At 35.6% G+C, this 14,360-nt stretch overlaps 1 protein-coding gene across 1 annotated transcript in view; it reads left to right on the plus strand.

Moving 5' to 3' along the window:
• Positions 1 to 4,661: 4,661 nt before the first annotated feature.
• The window catches only part of nedd4a (NEDD4 E3 ubiquitin protein ligase a), a 64,351-nt gene continuing 54,652 nt past the window's right edge, over positions 4,662 to 14,360 (plus strand). Inside the window, exons 1-3 of the mRNA XM_007251863.4 lie at positions 4,662 to 4,906; positions 7,450 to 7,523; positions 13,403 to 13,481. Coding sequence (XP_007251925.3) covers positions 4,841 to 4,906; positions 7,450 to 7,523; positions 13,403 to 13,481 — 219 coding nt within the window. The 5' untranslated portion in view covers positions 4,662 to 4,840. The remainder of the gene's footprint in view (positions 4,907 to 7,449; positions 7,524 to 13,402; positions 13,482 to 14,360) is intronic.

Here is a 14,360-nt window from a genome sequence, read left to right on the forward strand (position 1 = left end):
TAGTTGTTTCTTTTACACTCTAAGCCAGACAAAAATATATTTCCTTGAATATATTGATTTCAGGGAGGTTACGATATCAAAATTCCAGGTAGGAAATTTCCACTGGAACTTCCCCACAAGTTCAACTTTCTACCATAGACTGTATATTTAATATGGACAACAGGACAGGGGTTGAGAAGTAAAGCCACTACGTCTCTCACGCCCTCTGGTGTCTGGCTCCAGTACAACTTTTAACCCCGCCTATTTCTATTTAACTGAATGAGAGATGGCGGAATCTTTAATCTAAAAGTACACATCCAGGATTTTTTTTTGGAAGTTTTTGGAAGAAGGTTCTGTACATTCTGGAAGCCTCCCTCCTGTGTTAATAACCCCCAGTGTTTTTCTTTACAGTTAATACATTTTATAGGAGTTATTCCGTTATATTTAAAGGGGTGTAGCGATGTGGTGATTGCCAGCTGAGGGCAAGTTGATTGACAGCTTGCCTGAGAGCGTGAACGCACACCGCCAGCTCACAGTCAGATCTTTCTGATATTCGGATTTTACTGTAAAAACGACATTTCTTAAGTAAAGCAATGGCTTGTTCAGCAGGTAACTGTTGTAACATATCCTCAGGGAAACATTCTCTGCAGTTTTTTTTAGTAAGTGGATAATTTCCCTCCATCATTTCATTAGTATTCATACTTTGTTCTTCTCCGTATCTGGGTTAGGTACTTAACGCAAGCTAACTAGTTAACTAACTCAGCTAGCTAACTCAGGTTAGCTAAGTTAAGTAACTTGTTTGATGAAAATGACGGTGAAACGTAAAGAGGAATTGAGGGGGAGGGTGGGGTTTGGGCAGTCACACCAGGTTTGGCAGTCGCACCAGTTTTTCTTAGTTCTATCTGTTTAAATCATACATACACACAGTACTGTTAAGCTTTGGTTTGTGAACACTGTGTTTTCATGTTGTTTGAATGTGTATAATACTAATTACTGCATTGTTTTGAACTTATATCGCTAACAGTGCTAACCATGTATTATGCTAACAACACTAACAAAGGCAAACATACTGTAGCCTATGTATTTTAGTTGGAATTAACATAAAACCACTAGTAAAGGTTAAGAAACCGGTTGTTTTGAACACTAAATTCTTTTTTTTTATTGTTTTGTGAAAAAAAATATTTTGAAATTGTGTACAATTATGGGATGGTTTAGCTGGAATGTGTTCAGGTCAGGTTTGACAGCATTCCCAGCTCTTACATCCGAGATTCCAAAACTAATGGGACACACCCTGATAGCAGACGACTCTGATCCAGATGTGGTTTTCCTCCGGCAAAACCACATTACAGTCAACTCCGTTTTTCAAATTTGGCGCAAATCCAATATGGGATTGTCTTATAATAGCAGTTTGTTATAGATCTGTCTGGATCTGTCTGCACATCGGCAAATCAAATCTGGCCTGCATCATTCAATCAATCAATCAACCTTTATTTTCACTCGGGAATACATTGAGGGTAACCCTCATTTTCAATGCAGCTGAGCTTTCACAACTTAAAATCAAGTATTAAATTAGGTTAAGCTAAAATAAGGAACTTTATAAACAGTACAATAAAAGTTAAATGGCAAACAATTACGATTTAGTTAAGAAGAACTAAATCATTTTGAATAAAAGAATAAGTGAACAGGCAAAATTTTGGGTAATTGGTGATGATTCAGCCAAGTCACACAGTAATTGATTTCCCTGAACCCAAAAGATAGAGCACAATATATCAATAATATATAAATAAATGAATAAAGCTTTTACTTTAAAAGTTTTTATCGCTAATTACTGTATTTCTAATTACTCTAGTTGTTAGACTAATTATCTTTAATTTAGCAATTATTTCTGATTACAAGAATATAAATGAATCAAATAGTTCTGATAACAGGGCATGAATAATTTAGGCACCAGTTTGGCTGAAAGGACAAAATGAGGGGAATAAAGATAAATTTGTTAAGGTCCAGGTGCTAGTAATCTCACAGTTAGTGAAATGGAGATCAGATTAGTACAGTGAATGTGTGTGGAAGCTCCAGTCACTGGTTAATCAGTATTACTGGCTACAAATACAGCATAAAGACAACATAACACTTCACTCAGCTTTGAGGAAATCTCATTTAAGAGTATAATTTAGGTGATGATACAAAAAGCAACATCTCTGAAGATTCCCTGAAGTTTAGTTAAATCCATCATTAAGAATTAGGAATAGGGATAGAGCACATGTACAAACTGAGTGACCCTGCAAAAAGCAGACTTATGAGGGAAGCCTTCAAGACTCTGATGACTACTGTATGTATTTCAGATTCATCCGTCAGCACTTAACAGAGCTGTCATCATTTTAGTGTCATTAGTAACCAATCAGTCATCTGGCTACTCTGACTATATACATTGACAAATCTTTTGTTTTGTGAACCAGAATCTTTATCTTTCACTGTATTGTGACACCAACACTACTATAATGTTAATACCTATAATTAAATTAATAAATATTGATTGTTGATTTAATATTTTGATTACATGTGTTGTTTAATGTTTATTTTATTTTCTATTAATCATGCAGCGCATTCACAACATTATGGAGTTTTAAAGAGAATAGAAATACTTTTTTAGAGAAAAGAAAAAAAAAAGTCCATCTGTGCTCTTTTCTGTACATACATTTCAAACAATCCCTTAAATAAAATTATTGAAAAAAATTGATTCATTTAAGAGTAGAGTATCTTTCCATTACATCACAGCGTGTCTTATTAGCCAGGTAATTTAGTTTTATTGATATTAGTGATTATGCATTTTCTACATAGTATTTTACACATAGACACACAGTGTATTTGCTCTCTAAAGCAAGTCTAAAGACTTGGCACTCTATGTAGGCAATCCCCTCACACACACCCACACACACACACACCTCCCTGTTTATGATGGTTATCACTTTAATCACTTTTTCCTCTGAGTGTCTCGTGACTCTGAGTCACCTCACACTGAGTTCACCAGGCTTCTCCTCCATTCTTACCAGTAGGGCTGATAATATTAATTTTATATGTGAAACATTGATTAAATGTTTAAAGGTTAGTTTAGATATTTGTTTTTATATTTTATGTATTTTACGTTTTAGCTTTATATATTCATATTTTATTAATTATGCAGCTTTTTAAAAATATATAGAGTTGAATGAAAACAGAAGATATAGCACAATGCGTTGTCTCGAAATTCATTTTCCCATCAATAATTTATTGCAACGACTGATCTGTGGTGTCAGAATTGATATATTATGCACATCGATTTGGTTTTGTATAATACCAGTCAAAACTTTAGACTCAGTTTCTCATTCCTTGTTAGTTATTAATGGCTTTTAATGTTTTTAGGGTTTGTCATTTTAATGTGCTGTTAAAATTAGTGTTTCCCTCTTGTTAAGCCCTGAATCTTTACATAAACAAGTGCTCCTGATGTTTATTTTTACTTAAATTTTTACAGTTTTGACTGAAGGATGTGATTTTATATATTTTTTATTTAACCATTTGGTTATATATATACATAATTTATAAATCGAGCTCTTTCTATATACATATAGAGTTGAACGAAATCTAAAGAAATAGTACAAGAATGTTGAGACTTTTAAATCCAAAAAAGTTAAAAGTAAAAATTACTTATTGTTCAGGATGCCAAAAAAAAAAATGTAAAAAACCTATTAATAGCTGGACTGTGCCCTAAATCTTCAAGTAACCAGACATACTAGTGCATCTCAGAAATTTGAATATAATTGAAAAGTTTAAAAATGTGAAACTCACATATTATATAGATGTATTACACACAGAGTGATCTATTGTAGTCGTTGATTTACTTTATTGTTGATAATTATGGCTTACAGCCAACGAAAACCCAAAAATCAGTGTTTTAGAAAATTGGAATATTATATAAGACCAATTGGTACTTTTGGCAGTGTGGGCAGTGTGACAAGTCCTGCTGGAAAATGAAATCCGCATCTCCATAAAAGTTGTCAGCAGAGGGAAGCATGAAGTGCTGTAAGATTTTCCAGAAAAAAAAAAAAAAAAAAAACACTGCACTGACTTTGGACTTGACAAAACACAGTGGATCAACACCAGCAGATGACATGACTCTCCAAATCATCACTGATTGTGAAAACTTCACTCTTGACCATAAGCAGCTTGAAATGTGTTTTTCTCCACTCTTCCTCCAGACTCTGCTCCAATGATTTACAAATAAAATGCAAAATTTACTGATGACCAGTGATGGTTTGGAGAGTCATGTCATCTGCTAGTGTTGGTCCACTGTGTTTTTTCAAGTCCAAAGTCACTTTTATAAAGGTGCGGATTTCATTTTTTTTTTAGCAGGACTTGGCACACTGCCTTAGGTACCTATAATTGGTCTTGTATAATATTAAAATGTTCTAAAACACTGATTTTTAGTAATAAAATATTATATAATATAATATGAGTATAATTTTAAACTTAATTACTGAAATAAAGTTACTTTTCAATGATATTCAGATTATTTGAGATGCACTAGGAGTATTTTGTTAAATTTTCACGTACACCCACAGTGGCGCCACGCCCATTTTACAGCTCTTTACACTCTGGTGGGCGGGGCGTTGCTGTGTGTGGGCGTGGCTTGTACCAGGGGCGTGTGCTGTAAGCGGAAGGAAAGAGACGGTAAGATGGCCAGCGCTGATGCTACGACACGTTTGAGGATCTAGCGGGCGGTCGGGACACTGACGGAGGAATTCCGCTTAAATTAACACATTTCAGGGCTGCTGTTCAGGATAAACCACTGGTGTAGTATCGTATCGGGCGACAAACTGAGCGATAATCCATGAATAATAATAATAACATGGCTGCAGTGGTGGTGCCGGAGGTGCGGGGACTCCATGCTGAGGAGGTAAGTTATATCTGAGAGACTTACTGCAGCCAGTAAACCTGATCTAATCTGATCCAGCTCAGTAATCTGCCTTTAAACCGAGAACACAGCGATACAGCTGCTTTACTCTCGAGCTGCTGGCAGCTTCACCTGCTTATGTAATGGTAATTATAGCAGCGATGATGATCTGCTGGGTGAGCAGCTCTGTTGTCTACTCCTGTAAATCCAGCTCTCATTTCATCCAGGCCTGGAAATCTGACATTCTCAGTCGTGTTTCAGACTGTGGGACATTTTTACATCATGTTTGGAGGCTAAAATGAGACTACACTGGTCTCCTTATCTCCAGACAGCTAGTTTTAGTGTGAGGTTAGCTGCTCTGTTTACATAACTACATTACTACAGCCTTATGTTTTCCTTTATTTTTTATTTCCTTTATTTTCTACATTGTAGATTAGTACTAAAGACATTAAGGATCACAGCTTGTGGCTTCTATCTAACGTATAAAACAAAAAATATTTTCTTAGAGAGCTTTACAGTATGTGTAAAGGCTGGATTCGTGTATTTATTGGCTTGATTGTCCATTTAGGAAACCCCCTCAAGAAAATGCCTTAGGAGACTAATTATTTTATGATCATTTTCTCAGATTTTCCAGGTAGCTAGTTTAGGTGTAAGGTTAACTGCTCTTTTTACATAATTACATTACTACAGCCTTATGTTTTCCTTTATTTCTTTATTTCATTTATTTTCTACATTGTAGATTAATATTAAAGACATTAAAACAATTAAGGATCACAACTTGTGGCTACTATCTAATGTATAATACAAAAAATATTTTCTTAGAGAGCTTTACAGTATGTGTAAAGGCTGGGTTCGTGTATTTATTGGCTTGATTGTCCATTCCAGACAGCTAGTTTTGCTCAGCTTAGCTGATCTGTTAACATAATTACACGTATTACAGCTTAATGGTTTCCTTTATTTCTTTATTTAATTTATTAAAATAATATTAAAAACATTTACGGGACACAAAGTGTGGCTACTTATCTGAATCAATAGTATAATACAAGAAATGCTGGTTTGTTTAAGATGTATTATTTACAAAACATTTGTTCCTGTATAGCTTTATTGCCTTCAATATTAAATTGTACTGTATGATAATTTGTTTTTTAGGGATCTTTATAGTATGTGTAAAGGCTAGTTGGTGTAATTATTGGCTGTCTAATAAAAACAAATCTTTGTAGTTTATTTCGAAAACCCCACAAAATATTCATCAGTGTCTTAAGAGTAGATTTATTGATTCCTTGAGTATTTTTAAGTATTTTCTCAGATTTGTATTTTATTAATAAATGCATTGGTTTAGGTAGGTAACCCCCTTACACACACACACACACACACACACACACTCCTGTTTATTATGGTTATCACTTTCCTCAGTTTTTCCTTTTTTGAAGTGCCTCGTGACTGTGAGTCACCTCACACTGTCCGAGTTCACTGTTCAATCTTCACCGCGACTCTGACCTCACGTTTGTTAGTATAGTATAGTATTTGTTTATTAGGTCACATGTCTTTGGGAAGTTGGGCTGATAATATTCATTTTCCATGTGAGTCAAGGGATTTGCATTTTGTTGCTGACCAGCTAATGGGGAAAGGATGCCTTTCCCAACAAGCTGTTGTTGTTTAATAACAGATTGATCAATCAAAAAAATCAGTCAGTTATTGATTATCATACAGTATAATTGACTATACACATTTTAAGTTTGAAGATTAAATGGGCTCTGTTTGCTATCTGCTTCTTACATTATATTTATCATCATCTTTTACCACTATCATACCTTAATTATTTGAACCATCAGTGCCATAACAACAGACTGTGCCTAATTTCATCAAAAATGTACAATATTATAAACTATATAGTGAAGTACATTCGTAATCCTTTTCAACCAAAATAAATCTGGTTCTAGAATTGGTTCTGTTTAGGCTTATAAGAACCTTTGTGCTTTTTAAACGAACCTGTCTGCATTTGCACTAGTTTTAGTGAAACCGAGGTTACGTTACAGGATTTGTCATCAACAGAGGGAATGGCTCCCGATTTGAACTGGAGAACCTACTATTGTTTGATTCCAGCAGGGAGCTATTTTTTTAGGTAGAAATGTGCCAAACAGTTTAAATATAGGTGCGCAAACAGGAACAAATATAAGGTTCTGTAAGAAACCTTTTGGAACCTTCTTAAAGGGGATCCTCCACAGTTTCAAAGAAACCTTTTTTTTTTAAAGAGCCTCTGATAATAACCTAGTTATATTAAAAGTGTAGTTTTAACCTAAAGGAGGATGGGTTGCCCCTTATGAGTCTTGGTTCCTCCCATTGTTTCTTCCTCCAGCTTTAAACATGATTTTTCTTGCCCATGTCTGCTTCTACTGAGGGCTTTATGTTTATGCTTTATGTATTGTTTATATCTTGTCATATTCTTGTATTAATGTAAAGCTGTTACATGACGTAAACTGTAAAAAGCTATTCAAATAATAATACAAGCAAGTTTTATCTGATTTTAAGTTATTTTCCTCCCACAGGATGAAGCCAGGATCCTAAGAGTGAAGGTCATTTCTGGAATAGGGCTGGCAAAGAAGGATATTCTGGGTGCCAGGTCAGTGTTATGAACACGATAGCATTTCCCTGTTTCTTTATCACACATGTTCACTTTGGATGCTGCTTATTTGTGTGTTTAAAATGGCAACATTGCAGTAGAAGTTTACAAAGATTGTATTCTGGGTTATTCAATTTTGGACAGTTCTTCAGGAAACTTCGATTTAAAGTGCTTTAAAGAGCAGCCACCAGAATGAAACTATGTAAAAAGATAAAAAAAAAAAAAACAGCATAAATAGAGATACAGTGACGATAAGCTAAGTTGTTTTTGGAATTACGTTGGCCAAGAAGGAAAAATTGGTTGCCAGGTTAGTCTAATAACCACAATCCACCATTTCTACTTTTCTTTATTGCACCTGCTATCCATGGATGCTGCTTATATCTGCTTATTAGGCTTCCTAACTTTATGCGTTATCTTATTTTGGAGCATTTCTATTGGTCAGTTAATCAAGACAGTTTGATTTAAGATGAAGCACAGCCAGCAAAAAGCTATAAAAGTATAGCCAAAATGAAAAACGGCAAAAATAGTGATCGAATGTTGATACGCTTAAACTCAAACTATCACCAACAGATTCGAAAAGCAGGTGAAACTTCTATCCTGTGGAGTGAAACTGAACTCTGTGTTTGTACTCTTCGCCTGTTTGGTGGTTTGGTTTCTGGGAGACGCTACCCTCCATGATGCCACGGCAATGTGCCCTTTGTTTGTGTTCACAACATTAAAACTCAAAACTCAAAACTATAGAGGCGCCTCTTGTGATTGTGATGGAGTAGATCTCGCTCAGGCTCGCACCAGTACTGACCTTTCTGCACTGTGAACTGCGTGAAGAAGCGTGGTCAAGTGTTGTCACAAGCTTTTGGGTGTTTCTAGGAATTTTCTCTACATGTTGAAAACACTGGCACTGAACACACACTATTGGCTGAAGCTGTGGGCTAAAATAACCAAGAAACCAAAAAAATTATCCACCATTTGTTGTTTGTGAATAGTTGAACTTAAATAGTTTATATACTGAAAATAATGGAAATGAGTGCTCTTGTTTTTAGTGTGAACTTTTCAGATTCTACCATTTAACGGAGAACTTGATTTTTGGTGTACTGAAACATGATAAAGAGTACTAACCTTTGTTGAATAGCCCACCTCCATTCTCTTGCAGCTTTCTGAGATCCAGTAGTTTTTTTTACAGTTTGTCCAAACATCCTTTAGAATGGATGATATGGGGCATATTTTGCCCCTGCAGATAAATTGCTTTTTACATCGTTATCCAGCCTTAAAGTAGCTCAACACCTCATTGGTAGAATCTGGAAGCCACCATCTTAAGGGAAAGGTAAAAGATGGCGGCACCCGTGGATTAAGTCACGCAACGGGTTGTAAACAGTAGTTTTTAATTAGCTTCATGTGCACTTTATAGTTATTAATGTCTCGTTTTGTGAGACATTAATAACTTTAAAATAACTATAATGTGAGGGCTCCTTAGATTCTAGCAATAAAGTGCAGAGCTTCTTTGAGCCTGGATAATGGTGTTAAAAGCGATTTATCTGCAGGCGCAAATTATGCCCCATATCATCCATTCTAAAGCATGTTTGGACAAACTGCAATAAATTACTGCATCTCGGTAAACTGCTGAAAAGCGGAGGTTGGAAAGAAAGAAAGGTTAGTACTCTATCATGTTTACTACACCCAAAGTCAATATTACACCGGAGTTCTCCTTTAACCTTGAGTTCAATAGCCTCTCTGGTATAGAATGATACCAGTACCTCTCTAATCCTCTACAGTTACGCTTCACTGGTGTCCTGTTAAGGAAACACACCTGAATGTTTTATACCAGGTCCTTCAGGTTCTTCTTGAGGCCAAGGAAACCCAGTTGTCTCCACAAGGGGTGAACTTTACAGTCGTTCTGGAGATGCACTGTTCTCTGCATTGATGAAGCTTTTGACATCTATTAACATCAGTCAGTATCTGATCAAATCTGATCAAAATTCTCCTCACAGCAATGTTCCAGCATCTAGTACCTCCCTAGCCTTTCCAAAAGAGTAGACCCTGTTACTAGAGCCTAGACTAGATAAATTCCCTATCGGTGCCTCTGATTTCAGAAGACACTGAAGGAACATTGAAGGAACGGGTGTCCAGGACCCTATGGCCGCATGATGATGGATTTTTTTTGTTTCCACAAACAAGTCTACACGATTTATGTACGATTCGTGAGCAGCTACGTACTCCGTGTTCTGTGCTGTTTCAACAAGCTCTTAACCTTCAGTCGTGTTCTGCGTCTGTTCTTTCTCATTCAGAATGGGCAGCCTGTAGGCCACGTGTCCAGCAGATGGCACCATCATCAATAGTCTGTGCTGTCCTTGAGAGAGAGAAAGAGAGAGAGAGACTCTTTTCTCTTTTCTCTTTTGACCTAAATAAAAGTGCCTTAGGTATGCAGTGATATCCACGCCTGATCACAGTGTTGTGAAATCTCAGACTGGGCTTTCTGTCCTAGCTGTTTCTCATCTTATTGAGAGTTGTAGTTTCCCCAGAGTACCAGGCCTTTTTAAGAAATAGACTAGAGCTGTGTATTGGCAAAAACTTAAGATATGTATCACAATGCAGGGGTTATAATTCAATATATTGCAATTTATAAGCAAGGCGATATACAGTACCAGTCAGTTTTTTTTATTTAATTATTTAATTTATTTTCAACATTGTAGACTGAATTTAAAAACATCAAAATAATGAAGGGACACATTTGGAATTACATAGTTAACAGTAAACAAAAAGTTTTTGGCCTCCACATGGTGAGATGGTGATGGTGATTTAAAGGAAAAGCAGTAACTATTGTTCAGCACCTCATGAAACTCCTTCAAGACACTAAGAACACTATTCCAGGTGTCTCTCCCTCATAAAGACACTGAGATTAAAATACCAAGAGTGTGCAGATCTGTCCTCAAACATAAATGTGATACTTAGAAGAATCTAACATAGTAGAAAACATATTCTGGTTTGCTTATTAGTATACCTAATTTGTAGCTAATTAGTATAGCTAGTTTACAATAAAAGGAAAAGAATGAGAAGAAGTGTGGTACTGTATATTGCGATTGTTGTAATCAGATTACAGAAAAAAACACTCAGGTGCTCTTCTGCAAATAAAAAAAATGCTATCGCAAAAACACCCTGATGTAATGTGATATTTTAGGGTCAAATTGCTAATCCGTACTGCATATAATCTAGATATACCCAGAACAAATCTGGATATTAAATGTATATTTAGCAAATATATTACTTTCAAATATACTTTAATGATAGAGGTCATTCCATTCGTTTTGGCATTGATCTCATACCAAGTAATACTCCACTGAGGCTAATATCTCAATACCACTGATACTTTAAAAGCTTTCATGCGCGCATAATAATATGCAATCAGTGACAGCCAGTCAAAGCAGATATTTTAAAATGTATTTGAAAGTGATATATTTGCTAAACATATATTATTAATACTTGAAATTAATTTTATGTGCATCATAGAGGATCCACACTGTATTATATGGCTTTTCCATACTTTAATTTGCTGCAATAATTTCATTTTGTTTTTAATAAAAGGATCTACTGCATATTCAGTTTGCTGCTTAAATTTGGCCCATGTCCAGTTTTTGTTCCTGGATTGTGTCGTTCTCGCTCCACTTATGACATATTTAGGTTTATGTACAAAAACAGTCATAAGTCATGCTCACGTAACAATTTTCCAACTGTCTCTCCAAACTATTCATTACACTTAAACACGCTGTTTGTGTTGCTGTGCTTTTAAGGCTGATCTATTGTGGCTTAAAAAAACATGTATCTTCGTTTTTGTTGTTTAGCTGTCAGTTACCAGTGTTATTGGCTGCCCTGAGGGCTGTAAGATACTGGGAAAAAAACTGTCTTGCATTATTTTGTTGTTTTGTGATATTTGTTGCAAGCTTACAATATTAACAAATAAGACTATTTTCACCAAATTCCACCATTATTTTATTTAAGTTGTAGCATAGCATGTATAATCACAGCATCTTGATTCTGAGGTACTCGGTCAGTTTTTGTAGATATACGCCCACAAGGGTAGCAGCTGTACAAGCAATCAAGCTCAAACTTTGCAGGTATCATCTTTGGCCCATATACTAATGATAGACAAAAATTTGAAATGAGTTTTAAGCAAGCTTTTGACAAGCTATACATTCACCAATCAGGATGAATGTTATGTACTCTATATATTGCAGGGCCTGCTATCATCTTCTAAAGTTTTGAAAAGGAGAACTTTACCAAATAAATTGATTATATTTAAATGTACATGTTGCCTAGCCATATGATTCTTGAGCAGTTGTATGTACTGCTGTAGCCTTCACGACTTTTCCTATACATGTCTTTACCAAAAATGCATTCTTTCTGTTCTGTGGCCTGTTGTGTAAAAATTGCACATTTCAAACTAGTTCCAGGCTTTTTAAGCAATCCACATGTATTTGGTATATAATTACTCAGGACGATGTGAACCTCAATTTTCATAAAAAAAAAAAAATAAATAAAATAAAATTTGAAAATAGTTTGGCCGCCATATGCAAATTAGTCCTTCTGAGGCGGAGTCAAATTTACTTTTGCTGGCTATACATTTTATCAGAACATGATAAAGTTACAAGCCTATTTTGGCAAACAAATGCCAAAAAGGGGGGTGTGGCTACAGCTGACCCATTGTTTCTCAGCAATGCTGCAGAAGAGGCCAGTTCTATAAATGCATGTGATGACATTTTGAGCTTAAAAAACATGTTTTCAGCCTAACTGGCCTTAGTGAGCCTCTTTGCCCTCTTTGCCCTGCTTAGCCCCTGTAAACGGGCGCTTGTGGCTGTATTTTTTCATTGGATTTTTAACAGCAGACAGGAGAAAAAACACAACAGAAAGACACATCAGGAAGCTGCCAGGAATCTTTATAAGGACAGAGAAATGCTTTGCGTATATTACATATTGTAAGGGTTTGCAGGCCTACAAGGTTTCCATAACGATGGATTGTTAGCCGTTACATTATGGTATACAGTTCCAATTCGACGAGGCAAAACATGTGAAAGGGTCTCACATACACACCTGTATTACTAAAATACAAACAGTGAGTAAATCAGTTCAGAGCCAAGTATGATTTCTAGTTTCTCCAGTATTTGTCACATCTTTTTATCTGCATATCTAAATAAAAGTCATTCACTCCATGACATAAGTCTCCTGAACTATTTTTAACCCATTCAAAGAGTGTTGGGGTTTCCTTGCTCAATCAACCTGCGATGTGACTTTTGAAGTTCAGAAATGGCATTACTGATTCCTGTCCCGCCTCTTTACTGCATGTCAGCCAATTCCAGGATTCACAGCAGCTTTATTTAACTGTACATGATCCTTCCCTGTGTTTACAGTCTGAACATCCTAATGCATGCAGCACTTTTGGGAAACCCGATTGTGACAGCTCAGTAAAGAAGGTGCTCTGATGGATCAGATCCAATAGGGAAGTGACTCAGGGAGGATGTAGCTAACGCCTTACTATTGTTTCTAAATATGTGCACAGAGTTCCCGCTCCCCTCAAGATTCAGGAATTTACTGTATTGGTTCATTTTTTTTATAGATTTGGTTGTGTAATTAGGCAGCATCATAATGATTCACAGTGTAATAATCATTTTAATTAGCCATGTGGTAATGTGTGAATGTTTCTGTTTGAAGTTTATTACAGCATTCAGTATTATAAAACTATAACATTGTAGATTCAATACAAAATAAAACATGAAGCACTGTAATTTCTTTAATAATAATAATAATAATAATAAAATAATTATAATAATAAGATAGAATTGTTATATTTGTAGAATGCTTAATGTTGTATTTTTGTCTTCATTATTTTGCAGTGATCCATATACAAGACTGTCTCTCTATGACCCTGTGAATGGAGAACTGACCAGCCTTCAAACTAAAACCATCAAAAAGGTGAGGGATGTTATCAGACTTTAATGTATCGAGTCATTAAAAGAGTAGTTATAAACATGATTTATTACTGACCCCAGATAATTGACACGTTTTTTTTGTCTACAACAAGAGATACCAGGCTTGATTTGCAAACAAATACTGTATTTAGTCTTAAAAATCATTTCACTAGATGAAAGATCAAACCTTGTTTTATTTTCTTCAAAAATGTATTGAAAGCTGCATAAGCAATCAAAACAGTCTTGCCTTTGGTCTGCGTTGTTTAAATAGCATTGATTCTTGTGAATATATCTACACTGATGGGTGTGGTCTGGAAATGAGGTGTGTTAGGGTAAATTTCTGGCATATTGCTATCTTGGCAATGTAAAACATTGTTGAACCCCTGGTGATGGAATGCACCAATACAGACATGAACAGTCAGACGTTCATTGCTATCTTGGCAACATCGGTGCTCCGTGCATGCCTAACGTGCGTACACCGCTGCATGTTATGCTCACAAGGACACCCAGCAGAGCACAAACTCAACGTTTACATTCACAATAAACAAAATCTAGAATATAATATCATTGATGCTTCAGTAAATGAGGTGCTAGTGCAAATATGGTCTTATTAATTGACCTAATGTAAAGATTTGAACTAAAACTGACACTGATTTATCTTCATGAAATAACTTAAATCCGTTGTCCTTGTAAGACAATGTGTTAAGAGCCCGTATTAGAAATGTACTGTATTTATGGTGAGGACATGAAAGACACAATTTAATGCTTGTTATCAGCTTTGGCTTAGCATTTCTTGTTCTGAACTCAAAAAAAAAACACATTTCTGTATATGGGATAAGTGATAAATCATGTTTATTTGGTTCTTAGCCAAACTATTCATTTG

This window comes from Astyanax mexicanus, chromosome 9, assembly GCF_023375975.1.
Source record: "Astyanax mexicanus isolate ESR-SI-001 chromosome 9, AstMex3_surface, whole genome shotgun sequence".
In the NCBI taxonomy this organism is placed as follows: Eukaryota; Metazoa; Chordata; class Actinopteri; order Characiformes; family Acestrorhamphidae; genus Astyanax; species Astyanax mexicanus.